The following is a 24,490-nucleotide window of genomic DNA, read 5'->3' as shown; positions in this document are numbered from 1 at the left end:
ATGCTGACTGTCTTCAGCCATATGCTAAACATATCCTTAAGAGTGTTACTGAGGTGTTGCTGAAACGCGTAGCAACACAGGAGGTCTACTACTATCCTCCCGCCCGAGGTCGAGGTCGAGGGTGTTAGGGAAATAAGTTGCAGCCCATCTGGGCAATGGCAGTACACACAGCAAACGAAACCTTGATCGATGAGAACATACAGGGCCGGCCTGTAGATATAGATCTGGGTATACTGACTTGCCCTTGCTCGGCTCCTCGGCTTATACTGTAATGATATGTCACGGCCCTCTGCAGGGATTATCATCACCTCGAATTATCAAAAGAGTACCCCTCAAGTGGCACTCATAAGAAACGGTGGGTATTTGCAGAAGCTAAATAAGATATAAAACACTCATTATAGTCGAACATCGCTGGAAACATACCTGGCATCATCAAAAGAGAGAGGAGAGAGAGAGAGAAGAAAATCATCATTCATGGCCAGCAGAGAAAGTGGTTGACTATTGTCAGCACGGAGGCACCAAGTCGCAGCTACCAACTCCAAAAGAGAGAGATGCAGGTACCCGCAGATTCCTGATCAGAGAATCTTCGGATTGGATGTGTCCAATGGAGTGGCAGAGTCAAGCTGACAGATCCCCGCGTTTGAACCAGCACTAGTATCTGGCTGGGCCTCAGTATCGGGCGCTTGCAGCTCGACAACGCGGTCAGCCTCCAGCCGACGCCGTTTAACAACTCTCCCAAACAGCCCAAGAGACAGAGGAAACGGAGCAGCGACGACTGCCACCGCAGCAGAGAAGATGAGGGCATTGCGCATATTGAACGGAGGGTCTGCATCCGTATCGGCCTTGAGCGCGTCCTGGATGAGAATGAAGCACGCGCCGAGGAGCTGGCCACCCGTCCAGCAGATGGTGCTCCCGAATTCCGGAGAGAACGGGTAGGTGATCTCGACGAGATACTCCAAGACGATGGGGAGCAACGCGAACGAGGACGCGCCCAGAAGAGCCATGACCACATAGGACGGGGCAAGGCCCGCGGGGCTGGGCGGCGCGAAGATCAGCCCGATGTACGTAGCTGCGACGATGGGTACCAGCACGCGGATCGAGCAGAGATAGTGCTTGAAGCGGTCGGTCAGTGGTGATGTGACGGCCGCTGTCACCAGGCCCGCGACGATCAGGATCGCGCCTGCTATGCCGGCTTCGGTCTCGGAGAATCCGTGCGGGCTCAGGATCTGGTTCAGCAGCGATGAGACGCTGTTGAAGAATCCCACATATACGGAGAAAGGGATCAGGATCAGCCAGAACTCCACGGTCGTGAGTAGCTGCCGCGATGCGGCTATCAGCGGGGTGCGCGGGATGGCTGAAGATGCGCTTGGGGGAGTCGGCGGCGCAGCGGGCAGAAAGAATGATGGGAGCGATGCGACGGTCGACTATTCACCAAAAATCATGGGATTAGCATGTGGGACTCAACGCCTCGGTTTCTATATTTCTATGAAACAGAGAGAGTCTGGACCTACAATGATAGAGATATACAAGACCATGTTTGGGATGTCTGCTGGCTTGGTTGCCCACTCCGAGTCAATCAACTGGCCCAGCGCCGCACCCAGCGGATTAGCCAGACTGGCGACAGCCGTGGCACTGGTACGGCCCCGGTCCGAGAACCAGAGATCACTATATCGGGTGGGCGCGCACAGGCAGAAGGGCTGCGCAAACCCGATCAGGATCTGCCCAAACATGGCCAGGCCGAAGATGCCGCTGCTGGCTCTGGTGCCGGCATATCGCAGCCAATTTCCAACGAGCAGGAGCGTTGCGGTGGTGATGATCGCCGGTTTGGGACCGCCCTTGTTCAGGACCCAAATCACACATCTGCAGGGGAGGGAGACTTGGTCAGCAAAGCTGCAAGTATGGCGCGATTTCCTCCTCTCAGAAAGAAAGAGGCGCTCACGGGCTGACGGCGCAGAATGCAAAGAGATAGCCGGTGCTCATCCAGTTGATGGCGCTCTCCGACACCCCAAAATACTCGGCGGCCGTGGTTGAGATCGACGAGAAGGTCAACCACTAATACCGATAAGTCAGCCCTACACTTTTCGCCTGATTCTTTCCTGCCTTTATCCCTTTCTTCCAGAGCACTTACATCCCAACTGACAACGATGTTCAACAGTACCAGCTGCGCCAAGCCCCAGAACCGTCGCTTATAGACCTTGTAGGGCCGTGCGACGGGCTGCGACTCGGGAGCCTTGGATGTCGACATGTCAACACGGCCGAGAGAAATGAACCATCATCGACGGCCCAAGAGCAACAAAGAAAAGAGAGAGAGAGGGAGGATGCGAGTCATATTTGGGGCTAGCGCATCCCATCCCAATGATAGGGCGTGAGAATGACCCGAGGCACGCAGTAGTACCTGGCGGGTACCTCCGACGGGGTAGGATGACGTTGCATAACGGAGGTACACTGGTGGTACCTTGGCGGGGAGAGGCCCATGTGGAATCGACGCTGGTGCGACGCTTCATCGTCTGCGGATTTGATGCATCGCCAGAGAATACTCGGTGATTCTCTCAGAATATTCTCTCTCTTTCAGGTCTTTCAGATCTCTCCGATCTTAGATAGCCCAAATCACATCGATCAGGTGAATTAATCTCCGCGAGAGTTGACACGTCCAGAAATTCCCGTGGCTGAAAAGGAACTCCTCAGGCAGAGAGACAGCCTCCCCTTTTTATGTAGTCCCGCCCCCTCTTCCCCCAGTTTCTTTAACCCCGTCATTCTTTGGCCTCGTCCTGGCATTCTCCGGGCTTTTTACTTTATTTTTTTTCTTATCTTTGTGACCGTGGGGGCTGTTTCTAGAACACCTCCCATCTCTGCCAAGAACTGCTCGGGCCCCCATAATGAACCACACCTGTTCCTGAATTTCTCTCAACGAATCTTTCCTTGGACCACCGAGCACCATGAACATCAGTTTGCGGTCCAGTCAGTCCTCTTATGGGGACCCTCGATACCTTTCGACCGTCACGGCTTCTGATGGTCCTTCGCCGCTCTCCAAGACCCTGGTGGACGGTTATCGCGATGCTCTTGATCCTCAACCTGAAGACCGGTCGCGGTTCAATCCGGTAGGCAAAAAAAGAAAAAAAGTTCTTGGAACTAAAACTTGGACCAGGCTAATCATATTCTCTTTGTGATCCAGCTCAACCCGAGTCACCCGCGGAGCTCGGCTCTCCTGAACGCCAACGACCCCGTAACCATGTATCTATTAACGGAGACCGCCATGGGAGACAGCATGCACTACGAAGTTCTGTCGTTCGAGGAGGTGGAGGAACTGAAAAAGGAGCGCACGGTGCTGTCTGGTCGTATTGAGGGCACAAAGCGGAAATTGACGCTGGAGACGAAGCTGCGCGATGCCGCCCAATCCATCGGCAGACTGTACAGTCCCCCCAGTCCGCGAAGCAGCGGGGAGTTTGGTGCCAACGACACTTCCAAGTCGCACCGAAGGAGCCGCAGCATCTTCGGGCGCAATGGGACCGCGGAAGCCCTCGACAGGAGCGACTCCGAGTTGGCGGTGAGCCAGCGGCGATGTGAAGAATTGGCGCAAGAGCTGTGGAAGCTCGAACGAAGGACCCAGCAGATCAATCAGCGCTTGTTGGAGCATACTGCAGGTGTTTTGCAAATGACCCATAAGGGCTTGAAGAAAGCCGCGAAGAACCCGGGTCCACGCGCTTCAACCAATCTTTACGATGGCCACGACTTTGATGATCGCAGCCTATACCAGGCCTCAGATCACCTGGGTGACTTTGGAGTCTCCGACAAAGGAGATGTCAATCGTCAGCCGGTGAATGTCGAGGTCCTACAGACCACGGAAAGAAGGTTGGAGGAGCTCAATGAGCGCATGCGCAACATGATGATCCAGTCCAACCCGGATGAATTTGTCGATCTTCCGCCACAGTCATCTGCTGATGGCGGGCCAGTCAACTCGACAGCAATGGTCGAAGCCCACATGGCGTACCTTGAAAATGGACTGAATGCCCTTGGCTCGCGACCCCTTGCAAATGAAGGACCTGCTGTGGGTGCGGGTGCGGGTGCGGCGAGAGATCCTGAGTCCGAGGACGCGTGGAGGCATCACCTCACTGAAATTAACAATCGGGTGCAGAGCATTGTTGATCGTTTCGGCTTGACTCGTTCGCCGACGTTGCCCCCGCCTCCCGATGCATCTCAGGGTGAGGGGCTGGAGGAGCAGCTCTCATACCTTCAGACTGGTGTGGATGGTCTAGAAAGCCGGGTGGACGGGCTACTCGAGCAGAAGAGCATCCTGACCACTCAAATCCAGCAGCAGCGCGAGCTTAACTCCAAGTCCGACGCTGAACGAGATGCCCACATCACTGACCTGACCGAACAGTTGGCGAATATGCGGAAAGATCTCGAGGTGTCGGGGCGTGAAGGCAAGGCCAACCAGGATGAGTTGTCTCAAGTCATGGAACAGCTCGACTCTATGCGCCACAACGGTACTTCTCAGGAGGAGGCCCGGGCAGCCCTTGTACAGGCGGAAGGCGAAGTTGCACGCTTGCAGAGTGTGGTTGAGTCACTGCACAGCGAGGTCGATGCCCGCGCAGAAGAAGTCCGGGAGGCTCGCGACCGCGCGGACCAAGAAGTGGCACAGCTCGAGGCCACTTTACAGGAGGTGCGCAATGAATCTGATGCTCGTGTGAAGGAGGCGCTCGACCAGCGCAGCCAAGCCGAGGAGAATGCCAACCGCGTTCAAGGCGAGATGACGGAGCTTGAGGGTGAAATCGTGCGGGTCACGACTGAATTGACCATGGTCAAGGCAGAGCTCGACGGTGCTTACGGTACCCGAGCCCAGCGCGCGGCAGAGGTTGCTTCCAACCCCGAGATCCAAAAGGAGATCGATGCCCTGAACACTCGCAATATCGAGCTCACCGAAGAGCTCGCTACGCTCAGAGGCCAGCAAGGTAACCAGCAGCGGGCCGATACTCTGGAGAAAGAGCTTCGCGAAACTCTGGATGACTACGAGGCCATGACCAAGGCCAGCATCGAATTCGAGAAAGAGCGTGAGCGGTTCGAGAGTGTCATCGACAAGTTGCGGGATCGCTGCGAACAGCTCGAGACGCAGCTCAGCGAAGAGCGTATCAGCTGGATGAACCTCAGCAGTCCCACGTCCGTGGGCCGCGATGGTACTTCGGAGACGACGTCAACCATGGTCCTCAAGAACGAGTTCAAGAAGATGATGCGCGATACCCGCAACGAGAATATGAAGATCTTGAAGGTGAGTTTTGTCTTTCAAAACAGTTTCTTTTCAGTCTCCTCACACATTGAACACAGGCGGAGCAAGAAGAGCGCCGGCGACTGGAAGGAGTACTGCGCGCCCTCAGAAAGGAACATGCAAATGTAACTGGCAAGCCCATACCCAGCCCGATTGGCACGCCCTTATGATGATGATCTCTCATATTTCGGTTTTGAGCGCCTTTGTTTTTCGCGAAAATGTACATATAGAAGAGTGCTCGGTGTATCATATTTAGGCATTTGCACGGCCCGGCAGGTGCGATCACGTCGCCCGGGGACTTTTGGTTTTTTTTTTCTTGATTCGCAACATTTATCCTTGTTCAAGTCCACTTTTTGCTTCTTCGGTCTTTTATCATGACTGTCAACTATGATCGGGGAGCATGCGGCGCTGTTGATCGACCCTGTCTCCCTGAGTCGGCATCTTTAGCGGCGCAGGGCATCCGGCATGACGGTCACATCCAGGACTCTGCCTCGCTGTCGCCTTCATACGATAATCATGGAACATCCGAGTCCATCCTCAGCGACGACAGATCTATATTCAATGCTATTAGAGTCAGTTCCTCGAGGGAGGATATCCGGTTTGGTGGCTCCGCCTACAACAACAATCCTGTTCTGGAGCAAGGACTAGCGGCAAACATGGCCATGTTCATTCCTACGGGTCACTCACACGGCGGTTCCTCCTTTGCCGACTTTCCATACGACAGAATACAGGCACAAGGATCGAGAACACTCTGGTGGCGCTCCCAAATGCGCTCGGATCAGTGCTTGCAGAGCTCGCATCCACCGGGACCAACTTCTTTCAACGATGACCCAGCACTCGATTCTGCTCGGCCGATTCATTGCAAAGCTGTTTCTCTCGGAGATCGTGGTTTACCGGAGCCCAAGTGGCCAGGCCCCTTGCCATCTGCCGTGAAAAGTATTCAACCCCGATACCCACCACCGGCAAGGGCACCAACACCCCCGGGCTTCCGTCTTTCGGTACCCAAGAAGCCGTTTGCTGCTCTTCCCAGTTTCTGGTCCGCCAGAACGGTGTTTCTACACCCTGGACCTCACGACATACCCCTGGAGAGGGCTCACGGATTGGCTCATACGGCGACGCGGTGAGGAAGTTCTTTGGCCTGTCAGCCTCATCTACATCGCGTCCCGCCGAGCTCTCGGTAGCTGGCATTGGGAGAGCCGAGGATGGAACGGCTGTCCAGGGCCGGTTCCCTTACCGAACAAGCGGCCATGGAATGAACCTAGCCCGGCAGCTGGATGATCATCCTTTTCATCAGCGAAATTTGGCTGTTGCCCAATGTGAGATGGTGGCGGCGGATAGCGAGCCTGAGACGGATGCTTCATCCTCAAAGAATGCCAGGGCTCACCTAGCCACTCGCACTCCTCAAGCGGCTTCCTCGGGCCGTCCATGCTTATCTTCGGGGGCGGCTTTACCGTCCGCACCAGCACCCGCTGTGACAGGGGTTTCACGAAAACTCATCAAGGCTACCGCGCTTTTTAGCCCCCCAAGAAATCCGGCACGGCAGAGCGGGCCATCCAGAGTGGCACCGTCTGTAAGCCCAGCCGAGTCCCCTGTTGAAGGGAACAACATTGGACGGGGTTATCTTCCTCCCAATCCTTCCCAACTTCAATTGCCTCCTCTCACAGCAACCGTGGATGGAACGGCAGCAGAGGAAGACTTCGGTACAGAGACATTCTCTTCTCGTGATCTTATGTCCTGGCTCACAGCTCGCATCTACCTGTGCTGTTGCCTGGGAAATTATTCAACTCATAAAAGTCACGGTAACTTCGAGGAACCTCTGAATATCACCAGCTCCCTAGAAACCTACGCAACGGCCAGAAGCGAATTCTCGGCCATTGGCCCTCTTTTTCCAACGCGGCTCGGAAGTGAGAACCAGCATCCTCGATGGTATGGTTTTCAGTGTTTGGTTTCGTCTGTGTCTGGTCTTGTGTCTCCTGCACGCCGGATCGTGGATCCGGTCCCCGTCTAAACTGTTGAAGCGACGGGATATATCTGTTTATGCGTTGTTTTATTGCTACCATGATACCCAATGTCTCTTTCCCCCTTTTACTTTTCATCCTTTCTTTTCTGGGTACACTTTTGGGATTGTCTATTCTTAATCGAAGCACCATTTGGGGTTCATAGGGCCAAGTCAGTTATGTAGATATGCGCTTGGAATTCGTGGGATTTCATACCCATGTTGGTCTGATGCCTCTACATGGCAAGTGGCTGGTTTTTTCATATTCTTATTTTGGTTAGAATTGAAACACATTCTCCATGCAGCAGGTGCCTTTCCAGTTCTTATTTTTGATCAACACCCTTCTGTTCGACAGCTATATCCTTCCAAGGACATGAGCCATCTAGATCTAATCATGTGAACAGTCAGACCAGGTACTGGCAGGCCAAGATCACGATTATTCAGATTTCACCACGAATCATCGAGAGGTGCTATGACATGGGATGCTAATAGATGCTATTTAATAAAAAATAGAAAAGAAGATATTCGCCACCCGACATCGGGCCATGCAAGGTCGATAAGAAAATCGTACCGGGATAGCAAGGAATAAAAATAGCGAGCCTTGAGGTGATGCGAAAGAGAAGAAGACACGAAGAAGGACAGACATCTTCCTTCATGCGTAAGGGCTCAAGAGGGACCGTTAAGGGGGGGATGCATCATTAGGTGGGCAGGAAACAAGAACACCCTATTTTGTGGACATGGTAGACGTTGGAAAGGGGGGGGGGGGGGGAGAGAGAAGGGTGGACGCAAGTGTTCAAGTGTAAAGAAGGAAGAATAGGGATTGGAGGGTATGCGAAAGCAAAACAAGAGGTGTGGGTTCATTGATGCAGGATTGCATCTTTCAGATGGTTGTCAAGGGGGTCGAAGTCGCGCCCAGCGCGGACCAGGTTAATGGTCAGAAAGGAAGCGGCATTATGAAATAGATGGAAATCATAGTCCTTGGAAGAATGGACACGCTTCAGTGATCTCGTCATCATCGCATGCAAAGTCCCAGCCCACGATTCGAGGGTCTTGGCTGGCGCAGACGATCTTGCGGGAGTCGAACTGGACCTTGAAAACCCGAGAAGTTGGCGGAGTGGCCTGTGGTGCGTGGGGTCGGTTGGCATGGCGGTGAGCATGGACGTGATGATGATGGTGATGGGCGGCAACCATTGGGTGGACGGCCGCTCCATTAGTGGGAGCGGGTACAGCTGGAGCAGGAGGACCATGGGCGCCGTGGGCCTGTGTGTTATTTTGGTCGGTAGGGCCATCTTGCTGTCTGGGATTAGGGGCTGGGTTCGTATTAGGTACAGGCTGGCCGGCCTCTGCATTTTCGGTGGTGTTGGTGCCCTGGGCCGTCGGGAGTGTCATGAGAACCTGGGCTGCTTGCAGCTGTTGGGCCTGGGCAGAGAGAGTGGCTTGCGCAACTGGACTGAGCTGATCACGGGCAGCGTTGGTCACGGCATCAGCTTGACGCAGTCGATGCGCAATTGACCACGCGCCATCCCGATCCTTGTGCCAAATCAAGATTGACTCGTCGTAGGACCCTGATACGATACGGCTCCAGGCACTGCCGCCGCCGCCAGGCGGGATCTTTGCCCCAAGAGCCGGGATGTCGCGAGGATCACGAGACCCCGCAGTGTTGGAGTAGTGGCCGGCACGGCGCAGAGCCCGTGGTCCAAGTTCGACGGACAGACTAGTCCGCTGGGCATTCCAGAAGTCATTCTCGACCGCCAGCGCCTCCAGCCGCAATGCTTCATCTGCTCCCGGGGGGTCGCCAAACCCTGCCTGAACGGTACGGACTAGATTATTATGACCTCGGAGACATGCCACCTCAGCCCCGGAGATATGGTCGTAAATTCGTACAGTGTTGTCGTTGCTGCCACTGATGATCCGTCGGCTATCGAATTGGACACATGCAATGCCTTTTTCATGGCCCATCAACGTCTTCAAACAGGCACCCGTGCGGATATTCCAGACCTTGATCATACGATCGCCTGAGGCCGTCACAATCTCGTCGCCGTGGATCTGCATGGCGTTCACTGCCGCACCATGCCCTTCCACTGTCATCAGGAGGGAATAAGGCATTAAAGCTTTGATGTGCTCGTTGGCAATGTTGGCGTCAAGCACACTGGGCGACATCTCGTTGAGATCGACGATGTACGAGGGATAGGTGGCCCCAGCTCCTTTGCAGATGCGAGGATAGTTCTCGTCCGTGGCCATAAGTTCTTTCCGGTTCCACACTTTCACTGTCCGATCTTTGGAACAGGTAACCAGATATCGGTGGTCAAACTTCAGGTTAAGCACTGAGTCAGCATGGGCGTTGGTGATTTGATGGACCTTGTCTCCGGTTGAAAACTTCCACATAATGATGGTCCGGTCACTGCTGCCAGAGATGATAACATCCTCTTCGGGGCTTGGATCGAACTGGAGGCACAACACTGACTTCAAGTGTCCTGTTAATGGACGGTGCCACAGGCGTTTCGTCTCCAAGTCCCAAACGCGCACTGATCGATCCCGACTCCCACTGACTAGCCATTTCCCCTCAAACTGAATCGCATACACACACTCCCTGTGCGCCTCTTCCGGGTGAGACGGGTGAGGCAGTTGGAAGTTTGTGAATCGACCATGCTGCCAATTCGCCTCGAGGCGTCGACGTTGTTTGTAAAGGTGCGCCCAGTTCATCTTGGCAGTCCCATTTGGAGAGCGGGTAAGGAGGGTGGATTTGAGAGGTGGGTGGAGAGGCGAGAAAGCTTGTCTCGTCGGCGCCAACCCTGGACCGTTCGCCACCAAGGGCAAACCGCGATCGTTGGCATCAACCATGTGATGGTCGCCCTCGTAATCTGCTTCGGTGGGTGCTTGACTGTCGACCGCCACCATACCTTGACCTTCGGCGTTTCGTGAGTCCAGCCAAGTCGGGGGCACGCGCTTCTTATGTTTCGGTTCCCCTTGATCCGGCTCCGAGAGACGTGGGCGCGACTTGCGGGTCTGTGGTGATATAGACTCAGAGCATTCCTGCTCAAAGTTGCGAATTGCGCGCACATCCACGCGCCAACCTTCATTAATGTATAGCACTCTCCATAGACCAGAGTCAAGAATGCGGCTTCGCCAGGAACGAGATGCGAGTGATGCTCTCAGGAGGGTGCGTGGATCGAGGTAGGAGAAGATCTCCGAGGTGAGTTCGGGGGGTAGCATAGCAACAGGATCCATGTGAAGTAGCGGGTTGAGTCGCTCGACCACCGCAGCGACCATGGAGGTGGGAAGTGATCGAAGAAGACTATACGCGAGTTCTAGAGGTGGCGACGCAACGAATTAATCAACGCTTCGGGAAGAGGCAAGGTGTGTTTGTGGGGGAGGGAATTGGGGCAGACCAGCTTGGCTGGGGAAAATAAAGAGAATAACAGCAAGTTTGGGTCTTACCAGATCTGTTGGCCTCGCTCTGGGCAAGGACCCAGTCTGGAAGCATCATGGCATGGTTTGACGCGAGATCTTTGTCTGACGGGCTTCGGGTCTCGTCTGAGTAGCCTTCATCCAGCTTGAAGGAGGGAGAAAGAGACGGCACAGGATACCCGGGAATCGCGGTGGTCTGTAGCCGCAGTGTTGGGGAGATAGAAGGATCTGGTAATGTCTCTCCCTCCATCGATGCTGGCGGGATGGTTCGTGACGTGGTGAGTCGACTTGCGGAAGTGGCCTTGCAAGGCACCCGTATCAGTTCCGATTGAAGGCTGTTCGGTGTCACTCGATCCACGAGGTTTGGCGCAAATAAATAGACGTGGGTATGTTCCTCTGATCCCTCTGAAGCCGAGAGAGGTGGGGGAGATGAAAGAAGGGAAGATTGAGAGGGGAGGTTAAGCCGGATGGTTGAACTTGGAGAACCTCGATGCTTGTCACGTCGCATTGGACATAGGCTCCACCAGGGCAACAAAAAGTGATAGATCGGAACGAAATGTTGCCTTTAGCCTCCTACTGGCCCTCTGCAACCCAGAGATCAAAGAATCAAAATAAACAGGTCGAAACTATGTCAGATGGACCCTGTTATGATCACGTGGTCCGGGTATGTATCTGGGGAGAAAAGAGGACCCAATGTAGATGCTGGATGGGTTTATGATTAAAGAATGAAATAATTTAATAATAATAGCAATGGGCGAGTCTAGGAAAGGCTGACTGCTATATCGGCTTTTCTAAATTAATTTAGATTAATTTCTCGAAGGCCGTGGTGCTTGTGCAATATTACCGAGGAGATGTCTAGCAAGGGTACCTAAGGTTGATAAGGTCTGGGGGGGGGTTGATACCTAACCACCTACCTATCCTAGCTACTTTCAGGTAGACAGCCCTCACTAGATCACACCAGAATACTCACACTCATAATGGATACCAGGTGGTCAAATTATACTATTTTGAGAATTTTCCTAATACTTATGTTGTTATTAAAATATGTAATATCTAATAAATAGTATAAATATTCAGCTCACAACGTGCAATACAAAATCACCGAATTCTTCGAGTCGCCCCTCTCCACATCCCACCGCCCGATGGAACATGCGCTAAACCTCTTGGGGTAATGGAACACTCTCCTTCCGCTCACCCTCTCTCCTCTCCTTTCTGTTCTCCCATCGCTTTCATCCCTCACCATCTGTTGGTATGTGCTGGCGCTAATGCGGACGCTCTGCTTCCCCTTTCCTGCCACCTGTTCCCCCCCCACATCCATTCCTGCCCCGACTCAACCCTGCCGCACAACCTCCGAGTTTCGGTCACCGGTCCTAACTTGGTTATTCAGGTTGTTTTGACCGGTCTCTTTCCTTTCTCTGATTCGGCACGCCTGCCCGGCTGCAGTGCTAGCTCCGACATCTAGAATTATATCCCCGATCGGCTAGGGGACCTCGCCTGCAGGAGTTGGAATATCTTCTCGTCAATCACCCCTCCTTTTTCTTTCGGGAGAGTGGCGGTGCGTCATTTTGGGGAAATTGCCCTGTTGGTATATATATCTCCGCCCTGGATTCGACCCTCCCTTCTCGAGAACACTCTCCCGATTATACCCAGTCGAGAAAGTCCCTCTTTGCGATCTACGTCAGAATAGTGCGGTGTTGCCATCTCCCGCTTTGAATCGGATATTCTCCTCGGCTTCCCGGGTCCCGTGCAGCCCACCTGATTCGACATCACCAATCCATGGTCCGCATTCTATCCCCCCGACGCTCGTCGTTTTGTCCGATTATATTTCTCCCAGGTCTGCTGTGCGGATTTGAACGGAGCCAGGCTGGTCTAACTCATATACCTGGTCCCCGAGGAACATCAACATGATTGACTCCGCCGGGATAAGCGGCGCTCCGGTCGCCGAGGACAACATCATCAATCGGCGTGGTGGAGAATCGATCTATCAGAGCTGCGTTAATCTGAAACGCCGGTTGTCCGAGGTTCCCAATTTTGAACCTTATTTGCAGGATATGGAAGAAGACCGCATCAGCGGGAACACAGACCCAGTCGCTTCTTTATGGACTTGTCTTCGAAACGGTTATCCACTGTTGAGTATCTATAATGCTTCCGGACCAGCCGAGCCGCTGGAAATTGATCCCGCGAGAGTTCCCGAGGCGAAGCGTCCAAAGGCAGCGACATTCAAGTTCCTGCAGGCTTGCCTGCAGGACCTGGCATTCCCCCAACAAGATTGCTTCCTCATCACAGATCTGTATGGCGAAAGCACGACAGGCTTTATCAAAGTGATCAAGATGGTCAACCGGGTCGTGGACATCCTAGAGATGCAAGGCCAGCTGAAGCAGTCATCGGAAGTGATAGAACAACCCACTGGCACAAAAGGGGCCGTGAAGCTTACCAAGAGAGAGCACATTCTCAAGGAGCTACTGGAAACGGAGCGCGACTATGTCCACCATCTGCAGAACCTCCAGGCTCTCAAAAAGGAATTGGAGGAAACGGGTGCTTTGACTGGCGACGGAAGCCACCAGATTTTCCTGAACCTCAACAATCTGTTAGATTTTGCTCAGCGGTTCCTCATTCGCATGGAGCAGCACTACGCCTTGCCGGAAGAAATGCAAAATTGGGGCCATCTCTTCTCTTCGCACGAGGAAGCTTTCCGGCAGTATGAACCGTTCATTGCAAACCAGATGCGCTGCGACGAAACCTGCCTGAAGGAATGGGACAAGATTCGGGTTGCTCCACGTCATCTGGACCTCCAGCAAATGGTCGCGCAACCAAAGACTCTCAATGGTTTCTTTGTGAAGCCTTTTCAACGGTTGACCAGATACCCACTGATGCTCTCGGTAAGCAATTTGATCGACCCTCGCGACTCCAGATCCTGAATCTAATTTGGTCGTCTCTTCTCAGGAGCTGCGCAAGCAAATTGAGGATCCACAGCTCCAGACTGACATTACCGGCGCAATTGACACGATTCAAAATGTTTTGGACGGAGCCAATGAAGCCATTCACAAAGAGCACTTGGCTGCGGCCGTGGTGGATTTGTCGGAGCGAGTAGATGATTGGAAGGCGCTGAAAATGGATGCTTTTGGAGATCTGCTTCGGTTTGGCACCTTCGCTGTGGTGAAAGGGGACAGTGGCAAGGATAATGAGAGAGAGGTGCGTGCCAGTTCCTGATTCCCTTCTCAAGAACAGAATTCCCCGCTGACATGCCCCGGTTCTTAGTACCACATCTTTCTTTTCGAGCGAATTCTTCTTTGCTGCAAAGATATCAACCCTAACAAGCAAAAGACGAAGCTCATGATGAACAAAGATAAACCGACACCTACTGCAAAAGGAAAGCCTCGTCTTCAACTGAAGGGCCGAATCTACATGGCCAATGTAACAGACATCGTTTGCCTTCAGAAGCCTGGTGAGTGACCATCTGGGTCTTTGGTCGGAACTGGATGTTGTGTTTCTGACCGCAGACAGGCCTTTATCGCATTCAGATATTTTGGAAGGGAGACCCGGGAGTGGTCGATAATTTCATTATCCGATATCAAAACGAAGATACGATGCGGAATTGGTACAGAGACATCGACACCCAACGAGCAATCCAAGCAGAGCGGCGCACCATTCGGCATACTGGCACATCAGATAGCGAGTTCACGTACATGGAGGGAATGACCAACATCCCGAATCCGTACCAGCAAGAGTATGACGCAGATGACGGTAACAAAGAGGGCCCGTATTACTCTGAATTTCCCATGAGCCGAAATGCGTCCAGCACCAGCCTGAGGACTCGATCTGCCACCGGCGGCAGCACAAGCTCTGTTCCCCATTCAAACGGCCGTCCACGCTACGGAGTCACCGATCCAGCGCTCTCGGTACATACCCAGTTCCCCGGCAGCGGGAGCATGTCACCAAATGATCGGAGTATGAACTCTTACTTTTCCCCCACGGAAACCCCGTCCACGCGGTCAAGTTCCCAATCGACTGGGTATTCATTTGGCCGTCAAAACACGAACTCCACGGGGGCGTCATCTGTTTGGAATGAAGAGTCCAACCGGTACACCGCGCCTGCACTGTCTCGCGGGGCGTCTCGCGATGGCACGAACGCAGGGTATTTCTCTGGTCAATCCAATGGACGGGCTGCTCAGCGTCCATCTCTGCCCCCTCTTTCGGGGCCTCAGGCGCAATCAGCGAATGGTGCGACTCAACGGATGCGATCGGCTAGCAGCCCGGATATTCACCATCACAACAATGTCCCCGAATCGAGGCGGTACATGGGGGCGCACACGATGCAGACTGTCGACAACGTGCCAGTGCCACCCATCCCTGCGCATATGGCCAACATGAAAGCGCCTGTCAACCGCAGCCAAAACAATTCGCCCACCAACAGTCAACTCCCCATGCGCACTCATCCCCATCATTCCCATGGCTCTCATGGTTCTCATAGCTCGCATTTCAACGACCCGGAATACAGCGAAGCTCGCACCTCGGGGCAGCTCTCTGAACATGCAACCTCACCTTTAAGCCAAGAGCCGGAGGGAGGCGACCCGTTCATGCCGACGCAACTCAAGGCCAAGGTGAACTTTGATGACAACTACGTTACACTGGTGATTGCGACCAACATCCTGTTCCGTTCGTTGACGGATCGCGTGGATGCAAAACTGGCGCGATTCACAGACCGGTCCATTGGCACCAAAACTGTGCGGCTTCGTTACCGCGACGAGGATGGGGATTTTGTCACCATTGACAGCGATGAGGCCGTCCAACTTGCTTTTATGGAGTGGCGTGAGCAACACCGGGATATGCTGGCCAAGGGTTTGGTCGGAGAGATTCAGCTCTATTGCCAGGTGGTTGACTAGTCCCGGTTCCCATATGTTCCGACGTGAATGTTTCTTCATCTTTTACGCTTTCCATGCCTTGCATTACCTGCGGCGCCCGTCCTCTTCCCTCCCCAACTGGATTGGCCTGAGCTCAACTGTTGAGCAGAGCTTTTGGAGATTCTTCGTTTTGGTTTCCCAGCAGGGCCCCCATGGCAAGCCTGTGGTCAGACTGGCATCTGAGCGAGGACCTCTGCATAATGATTTTTAACTGTGGCATGGACGGTGTCCTGGCGACCGAACGAGACCTCAACAGGGGGGCCGCTCCTCTCGTGCCATGTTTATTTCTGGATCTGTACGGGGGCGAGGACTGTTGATTGATTTCCGTGTTCCCATGTCGACGACGTATGAATCACCTTCCATGATGTATGCATACCAGTTGTGTTTTTTTTTTTTTTTGGCTTCTTGTTCTAGCAGGATGTAGGCAGCCCTATGGAAATTCTACACGCCTCGCAATGATCTACCGGATCGGAATACCGTCTCCGCATCACTGCACACATGCTCTTGGCAGGGCTGAAGTATGACTTTGGATGTCATTTCTGTCATTGTTTCTCTCTATAGACCTCAATCGTAATACTCGAAAGAACACCTCCTGAAGACCATGCCGACTCTAGCTCTAAGCTCTCAGGGGGCGATGGTTTTTTTCTCCCCTGGGGCAACGAATTCATTCAGAAATGCCTCAAACACGGCGATTCTGTCCAGCCTCCTTGCGGTATTAATGTGGAATTTCCTCACGGACGCCCCGACAATGAGGCCGAAATGCGCCCCGGTGGCCTCAGCTCGACTCCAACGCGGCAACTTCGGCGCAACGTAGTCGGTGGCCTCGTCGAATCGTTGCCCAGGATTGACATTGTCAGACTCAGATGCCACATCAGCACTCGGCGAGGACTGGTTGGAGAAATTTATAAATACTCGAGGGACTCGAGGTCAAGCAACGTGGATTTTATCGGAAAGTCTTTGTTTTGGCCCCTCCCCGCTTCCTTCCAGCTGTTACCCCTCGTGCTGGCGGTTTTAAACCACTTCAAACCGCCATCAGCATCACAGAACCCTCAAGATTCGAGTGGACTGTCATCCTGCACTAAATAAGCCACATATCACTACCAGCAGAGCCAAGCATGTCGTTCTCCGGCCGTCGCGTGAGCATTCTGCGCCCCTCCACCCGGCGCTTTTCCACAAGCAAGGGGTTGTCGGACAATGGTGCGTACATTATATACACTATACACTTGAAAAGGATCGTTGGCCTTGGCAGTCGCACTGACCTGATTCTACCCCAGAGCAACGGTCCGAGACTCATCGTCAGTTCCGAACCGCCCACGAGGGTCACCGTCCCCACGCTGGTCTCGATGCTTCCCGTGCCTCTACCGGTGTAGTCTGGTGCACAGAGCGTGCCAGCGAGCATGGATACTCCGAAGATCCCTCTGGCTGGGCAAATCTCGGCCAGGGTGCCCCCGAAGCCGACGACGAGATCGAGGGAAGCTTTCCCCGTCCGACGACGATCCCCATCACCTCTGCCACTCGGGAGTATGGCCCGACCGCCGGTATCAAGCCGCTGCGTGCAGCCGTGGCCAGGCTTTACAATGAGCACTACCGGCAAGGCAAGGACAGCCAGTACACCTGGGAGAATGTCTGTATCGTGCCCGGTGGCCGTGCTGGTTTGATCCGAATTGCTGCGATTCTGGGCAATTCGTACCTGTCGTTCCCCATTCCCGACTACTCTGCGTACTCGGAGATGTTGACGCTGTTCAAGAACGTATGTGGTTTATTCGTGCAAGAAGCTTGCGAACACATGCTGACTGGATCTCTTGGTGTTAGATTGCTCCGATTCCCATCCCTCTGGCTCAGGAGGACCACTACCACATCCACCCCAATAAGATTGCAGAGGAAATCGCGCGTGGTACTCAGGTGCTGCTAACGTCGAACCCCCGTAACCCTACGGGTCACTTCGTATCGCACGACGAGCTGGCGGAAATCCAAGACATCTGCCGTGACCGTGCCACCCTCATCCTAGATGAGTTCTATGGTGGCTATAACTATACGACCGACTGCGATGGTAGCACGATCAGTGGTGCCGAGCACGTTGTTGATGTCAATAAGGACGGTAAGTCTATTGTTTCCCACTGACTCCATGGCCACTTACTGATTTTGGGCTCTATCTAGACGTCCTTCTGATTGACGGTCTTACCAAGCGTTTCCGCCTGCCGGGCTGGCGGATCGCGTGGGTGGTGGGCCCGAAGGAATTCGTCGATGCACTGGGCTCCGCTGGATCGTACCTGGACGGTGGCGCCAACGCGCCGTTCCAGGAGGCTGCCATCCCGATGCTGGAGCCGTCGCTGGTGCGCGCCGAGATGAAGGCGCTGCAGACGCACTTCCGCGAGAAGCGCGACTACGTGCTGGGCCGTCTGTACGATATCGGCTTCCGCGTGCAAGACGTCCCGCAGGCCACTTTCTACATCTGGCTCGACCTGACCTCGCTCGACCCGCCACTGCCGGCCGAAGCCAACATCTCCGACGGACTGAACTTCTTCAACGCCCTGCTATATGAGAAGGTCATTGTGGTCCCGGGTATCTTCTTCGATCTGAACCCGGCCAAGCGTCGTGATCTCTTCGACAGCCCTTGCCACCACTTTGTGCGTCTAAGCTACGGGCCCAAGATGGATGTCTTGAAGATGGGTCTCGATGGTATCGAGCGTGTCATCCGCCGTGCGCGGGAGATGGGTCAGCCCCAGCGCTGGGAGGATGAGGTGGCCATCCAGGACGATTAAGTGGATGAAGCCCTTTTTTTTGATATATTTTCTATCTAGAGTTTTGATTCGCCGGGCTGTGCCTGGCGTTGCCATTGCGACCGTAATAGAATGAATGAATTGCATTTCTACCTGATAACTTGATCTATCAAGATATACTAGGTTGACTGTCCGAGTAGAGAGAGATTCCTACTCGAGAATGTAGATGATATATACTGATAGCTACATGTGGGCATATCTTCTAGAGTGCCTTTAGACTGCATTCCGCTTAGACTACTATACCTGTACAATTAAACCATGGCTAAGTACATATCAACTACAGTGAGCGGTAGATAGTCAGTCCCGTTGGTGAAATTAACCCAATTTGGAAAACACCGAACATCGATCTCGACCATGGTTGAACCACGTCCTTCTTTCTATTTCTCTTTCTTTTTGTGTAGGGACTCAACTTGCGATAATATTTCGCCACACACATTGATATTTCCCTTACTCTTCCATCATGACCATCATTGCAATGTCGCTGAGTGATTCGGGAGATTTGCAACTAAGTCGCGATGGGATTAGAAGAGAAATACCACAGCCAATCACAGCCACCAAGTGACATATCGCTCGCCTGATGTTACGGGATGTGGTTTAGGGTTCGCGGGGCCCACTTGGCAGGTTGTTGCTAGTCTGTTGTAGGGATGGTGGTATTCTGGGGGTATTTCGGGGGTATCTGCATGATACTGGAGAAGGTGAGCCTATCATCTACACCTGATTTGTGTATGTAGAATGTAAGTTTAGGGATTGGGTTACTGAATTCCTATATACATTCCGTCTATAGTAGCATATGATCGGTATACTTATTGCGTATGAATACTTCTTACTGTAGCTATGTATGTACATCTACAGTACATATGTAATACTTGTATATTTGTATGTATGTAAAATCATCAGTGGATCGATCCTGCGGTGCACCACAGCCACACAGTACTGTACACAATTGCAAGATCGATTTCTCCGATCCTGCGAGCCCTGAATTCTAGACCGATGCGCCCGGGGGATGATCGGGGGCAAGGAGAAGGATCTCCAGTGTCTCCGGTGGCACGACGTCGAGCGAATCACTTACCTATTAGGTACTAGGTAGGTACATCGTAGGGAGAGACCGGGAGGGAGACAGAATAGTCAGGGATGCGCATGACGTCGGAATCAAGTGATCGAGGCTGCCATGTGGGCCGAGCCTCAGTGTATACAATGTAGTTCGTTGAGAAGTAAATAGTAAACAGTCCAACAATCAACAGTAAATAATAAATATCTGGACGGCACAGCTCGAGGTGCCTATGAACAGTATATCTATACTTCAGTTGACTTGAGTTGCACCGTTGAGATTCAGCCTAGCCCCCCTCTCCATTGTTTTCTTTTTCTGTTCATCATCTCCTTCTCTATTGTTTGGCCAACCTCCCCTCAAGAAACCATTGTCGATCCCTCGTATTTCAGTTGCCCATCAAAACTAGCCCTAAGGGCCTGCCTCATCGGGCCAAGTGGGAAAAAGGGGAGAAAACCTCCTCTCAAAGATGATCGGCTGTGCCCCAGTTGGCCCCCCCCTTGAGACAGTGGCCGTTTCCCCCGAATGTAAAAGCTTGTTTGGTGTAGCCGTCCCACCAGGATCCTATACGCCAGCAGATCTGTTCTAGCCCCGAAGCAGAAATTCGTCAATCCTTCGGGGCGTTTGCATGCGAGTCAGTCCAACATGAAGAGGTGTCAGGCTGAATCCACATGGATTCAACGTAAAATACATTGTACTGTACATATGTATACATAGGTATTAGAATGTGTAAAGTACTACTTGCAATACATACAGTATACTAGATTGTACATCAGGATACACTCATGGACGGTATGGACAGCGGCTCCACTCATTTCCAAGATCCCCAGAACAGCGCCATGGAATCTCTCCCCTTAAACCATGCCCAATCCAGAGTGTGCACTTCTTGTCTCTGGCGCATCAGGGGCCTGACTCTTATAAAGCCGAAATACTTACTAGACAGCAAGTCCGTTGACCATGAATCATGGTTATTGTTATTGTAGTATCTAAAAATGCTACATGATCTCTTGCCAATTATAGATCCACGGATACAATCCCTCGGCGAGTTACATGCATAGTATACAGTACACCCAACCACAGCAGTTCCTTGGATATTAGGACATTAATTTCAAAAGCAATACAACATTCATTCATTTTCCCATGGCTTTGCTCTATTAGCTTATATACTATGTAAAAGGTGTAAGACTCTCGCGTTCAGTCTCCTTCGTTCCAAGTACCGGGATCCCAGTCTATCAGCCTGTCCCTAGCGGACCCGCCCCGGGAACGGGCCAGGAGCGGGTACTCCGTGGTTTTGGAGGAACATTAATACGCGGATTACATGTGGTCTACACAATTCTTTTCAAGTTTATTATACAGATGTGTACATACATACATACATACATACATACAAGTATACTCGTTGGAGCGACAGAAAAGCACCCACCACCCTCTGCGCCGTGGACCCGAAGCTCCGATCAACGTCGCTGGGCCCAAGCTCCTTTGGAATCTCGAGCTTGGGATTGGATGTGGATGCTCGTATCCCCAGCTTGGCTGGGGTACACATATGTATATCATCTACTGAGGCATTCGTTTGGTACAGTGGTAAATTCCTTGATAGATAGTCGGATCACAATAACATATAACATATATGAACATGACGATAACCATCGTCATATCCACCATATGATACAATAACGAACTAAAAAAGAAGTCAAGAGCGCGTTCGCACTAGCGCCATTGAAATGCTTCATGTCGAGTCGGTTGGGTCACACAACAGCAATATAATTATTACTGTGCCTCGCGAGTGTCTACATCTACAGGAAGTATACATACATGTATATAGAAAAAAAGATTACATACTAATCCTAGAGGTATTCAACATCCTGCGCCAATAATTGTATCCTCCTAGGGAGTGCCTAGTAGATAATGTATATATCCACCGGCTCCGCAGCGCGCCAACCCAAGCGATCTAAAAAGATGCCCACTCTTTTTTTTCCCGGCGCCTAGGCTCGGGGATACGACGTCGTGATTCCTCTCTGTCGTCATTGCTGCGGTTTCTGCGCGTATAGTAGCGATCATCGCCCCCCGAGCAGGGACCATCCCTGCTCGACTTCGCTCCACTTATGTCGGCGGGGAACTCTCCTGCGGGCTCCAGTTTCGAGTGGTAAGCCTAGCAATCGCCCGTTAGAAAGCCTCCACCCCCGGAGATCTCGCTTCGAGCTATAGAGAATTCAGGGCATGATGTATGCTCATACTGTAGTACTGTAAATATAGTAAGTAATCTATGGATACTGTATCCATAGATCATATCTTGTACCAAGTATTGTATACATCTTGCTTTGTATATTCATGTCAGCTCTCCCCAAGGTTAAGGTGTGGCACACTCTCTTATCTCTCCGCTGACGCATGTACCTTGATCCTTAGCTGCATGTATGTGATATCCTCCCGATCCATCCCATATCTACAGAGGATTGTACATACACTCATGAGTATCTATGAGTATATGTACAGAACATCAGTAGAGTGTCCAGGTATGTCCATATGGAGACACTAAATCAAACAAGGCTTAGCTTGGGGGCGACAAAGGCGAACTCGGTCGCTTGGCATGAGTCGATCCGAAATCGAGGCTGATCGAGACAAAAGCATTCGCCCCCTATCAGATTTACCATTCTGTGTGGTTGAGTCTGCTCGGCTCAGGAGTACACGCGGTAGCAATCCTGCTGGACTCCACCTATGCACGCATTCGAGGAGCGCTAGCGCAGGAGAGGGATCCTGCTTGTGAGGGGAAGGAAAATAGAACCATAAATTAATGAAATAAGAATAAAAAAATAATTGATCGCTAATCGTTAATGAAATAAAAAGAGAGGGGAAAAATAGAGAAATAAATCATAATAATAATAATAAAAGGGAAACAGGATAGCGTGTCTCCAAATTATCGAACGAGCATAACAATAATGATAGTAACTAATACCCAGGAATCAGCGGATTGCGCAGGACGCCTTGCCCCGTGCCGATCAAGTCTAAGATTCAATCGCTCAACTAGAGGGAACATAGTTAAGTTCTTTAGCTTGTTAGTAGCCGGGGCTAGGTGTATAGATTGATCGGAGGCGAGGTCCAATTCTTGGGCCAGAGTGGGTGTTTAAACATAGAAAAAGAAAAAGAAAAAGAAAAAAAAGAATGCTCTCGGGCACAAAAAAAAACTAGTATACACATGAACTGTCATAGTGAGAAGTAGAAAGTCGAGTCAGGCCAACAAGGGCCATACCCAGCAACGGAGACAGACTCGAATAAACTCACCCACCATCGGGATTTGATTTCATCTCACCGCGCGTTTTTTGGGGGGAAACTCTCGAAGAGTTGACACTTACTTTTTATTGGAGGAATAGTTCTCAACAATAGAACTTAGTGACTCGAGGACTCGTAGCTATGTAGATCGACAATAGTGATCACTTCGTACTACCATAGGCGATCTGAATGTGTGAATGTGACAATCACAAGGCTCGCAAAAGAAAAAAAAAGCCCGCGTCAGCTTTTCTCGGGTCTTCTCAATTAGGCAATCCATCCTATTTTCGATACTTTTATTTATATATATATATATATATATATATCATGTTGTTATTATAGTCTTTATTATTACTAGTGCTGCTATTATTATTTAAGGCCCAGCATACACAAAAAGAGAGAAAACAAGAGAGGCAGAGTCCGTATATCCAGTTCGGCCCCAATTCCCAGTGCTATTTCTGTTCGGAAGTGATGGGATCATCCCCCCCCCCCCCTTCCAGCGGCCCCAACTAGCAAACCAACAACCATCAACCCCTAGATGGATCTGCATCGACGATGGACAACGAGTGGTCGGTGAAGGGGGTAAGATCAGCCGCGAGTCTGGAGACACCGCAATAAGAGAGAGAGTCCCGTGCAAATGAAGATCATCCTACTGAGAAAAAGAAATATAGAGAATTAATAATGAATTAGAATAGAAACAGAAATAGAAATAGTGATCATGAGTAAATACCAAATAATAATCAACAGATATCAATTATGGCTATAGAGTCAGGGGTAAAATAAAGAATAAAATAGAAAAAGAAAAAAAAAAAAAAAAAAAAAAAAAAAAAAAAAACATACACAGCCCGAAGAACCAAAAAGGGATATGGTCAACCATCCGGAACTATTCTCCCACACAGTCATGATTCGACTGAAGGGTGTTTCACGCCTAAAAATCCCAGAAAACCGGTCCTGAACGGCCGGGAGCTCCATCTGTTGAGTGGGCCTCCCGTTGGATGGATATTTGCCTACTTGTAAATTGCTACATGCTATTAGACATTTGATCATGTTTACCTGTGGACAAGATTAGTCTATTTCAGTTGGTTTGGCTTGATTTGATTTCTTTTGATTTGAAATATTCTTCGATATTTGGATTACATGTCTCTTATTTAGGGTACGGGTGTATACTCCTTTGTTCCTTCGGCTGCCCCTGCCAACCCTAACTTGCTGTGAAGATTCCATGTCACACAAGGTGCGCAGTGGCTTTTAATGCTTTGGAGTTTAATACGAATATCAATATAGATTTTTTTTTCCCTTTTCGCCACGAGTCTCCTATCTTAGGCACCAAGACCCTTAGATTACTTGTACATCTCACACGTGTGCGGAGAAGGGCGATCCCCTCACCGGTAAGGCCGCGATAACCACGCTAGAAGGCGGTTTTTTGGCCTCCACTTTCCATCCTGTAGCAAAGTAGCCAGTAGGCAGAGACTCGGAGAAAGAAGAGCAGCAAATGAGGAACTGGGGGGGGGGAAACCTGAAACATACTATATGCCTGCTTTTTTATTGTCTCCTTCCTTTTTCTATCAATATTTGAGATATTAAATATTAATATCATCGATGTATTATACTATTATTTACATGTTTACTTACTTTGTATATATAGGTACCTTAGTCGGTATACAAATAGGCCAAGAATTTATTAACTAAGGAAATCATTCCCAACTCTGCCCACTCAGAAGCATGCCCGCTTCTAGAATAGTAAGCGAACTTCGATGCGCAAATGAGAACTCGCTGGTTTTGTTCTAAGGGGGCCACTAGAAGGGGCCGATTGACAGGGTTCATACTGCTTTGTTGGCCACA

General features: G+C 51.4%; 6 protein-coding genes across 6 annotated transcripts; 4 read left to right on the top strand and 2 right to left on the bottom strand.

The window, feature by feature from the left end:
- Positions 1–575: 575 nt before the first annotated feature.
- On the bottom strand, positions 576–2,245 carry NUU61_007882 (putative cell surface receptor/MFS transporter (FLVCR); the record flags this gene model as incomplete). The annotated part of the gene is made up of 4 exons (XM_056658407.1): positions 576–1,424; positions 1,512–1,860; positions 1,940–2,052; positions 2,129–2,245. The coding sequence occupies 4 exons, from the start codon at positions 2,243–2,245 to the stop codon at positions 576–578; spliced, it is 1,428 nt and encodes a 475-aa protein (XP_056508700.1).
- A 691-nt stretch (positions 2,246–2,936) lies between these two features.
- On the top strand, positions 2,937–5,430 carry NUU61_007881 (involucrin repeat protein; the record flags this gene model as incomplete). Its single annotated transcript, XM_056658406.1, has 3 exons — positions 2,937–3,098; positions 3,146–5,263; positions 5,326–5,430. The coding sequence occupies 3 exons, from the start codon at positions 2,937–2,939 to the stop codon at positions 5,428–5,430; spliced, it is 2,385 nt and encodes a 794-aa protein (XP_056508699.1).
- Positions 5,431–5,634: 204 nt separating this feature from the next.
- NUU61_007880 (uncharacterized protein) lies at positions 5,635–7,268 on the top strand (the record flags this gene model as incomplete). Its single annotated transcript, XM_056658405.1, has 2 exons — positions 5,635–6,258; positions 6,306–7,268. The coding sequence occupies 2 exons, from the start codon at positions 5,635–5,637 to the stop codon at positions 7,266–7,268; spliced, it is 1,587 nt and encodes a 528-aa protein (XP_056508698.1).
- Positions 7,269–8,225: 957 nt separating this feature from the next.
- Positions 8,226–10,914, bottom strand: NUU61_007879 (F-box and WD domain protein; the record flags this gene model as incomplete). Its single annotated transcript, XM_056658404.1, has 2 exons — positions 8,226–10,564; positions 10,695–10,914. The coding sequence occupies 2 exons, from the start codon at positions 10,912–10,914 to the stop codon at positions 8,226–8,228; spliced, it is 2,559 nt and encodes an 852-aa protein (XP_056508697.1).
- A 1,654-nt stretch (positions 10,915–12,568) lies between these two features.
- Positions 12,569–15,547, top strand: NUU61_007878 (Rho family guanine nucleotide exchange factor CDC24; the record flags this gene model as incomplete). The annotated part of the gene is made up of 4 exons (XM_056658403.1): positions 12,569–13,543; positions 13,608–13,856; positions 13,923–14,109; positions 14,169–15,547. The coding sequence occupies 4 exons, from the start codon at positions 12,569–12,571 to the stop codon at positions 15,545–15,547; spliced, it is 2,790 nt and encodes a 929-aa protein (XP_056508696.1).
- Positions 15,548–16,680: 1,133 nt separating this feature from the next.
- NUU61_007877 (pyridoxal phosphate-dependent aminotransferase) lies at positions 16,681–18,327 on the top strand (the record flags this gene model as incomplete). The annotated part of the gene is made up of 4 exons (XM_056658402.1): positions 16,681–16,762; positions 16,840–17,315; positions 17,378–17,663; positions 17,723–18,327. The coding sequence occupies 4 exons, from the start codon at positions 16,681–16,683 to the stop codon at positions 18,325–18,327; spliced, it is 1,449 nt and encodes a 482-aa protein (XP_056508695.1).
- Positions 18,328–24,490: the final 6,163 nt, after the last annotated feature.

The sequence above is a fragment of the Penicillium alfredii genome (assembly GCF_028826965.1).
Source record: "Penicillium alfredii strain IBT 34128 chromosome Unknown utg000010l_segment0_segment0, whole genome shotgun sequence".
Classification (NCBI taxonomy): domain Eukaryota; kingdom Fungi; phylum Ascomycota; class Eurotiomycetes; order Eurotiales; family Aspergillaceae; genus Penicillium; species Penicillium alfredii.
The sequence above is the reverse complement of the archived record's forward strand: the minus strand, read 5'-3'. Positions and strand labels throughout refer to the sequence as shown.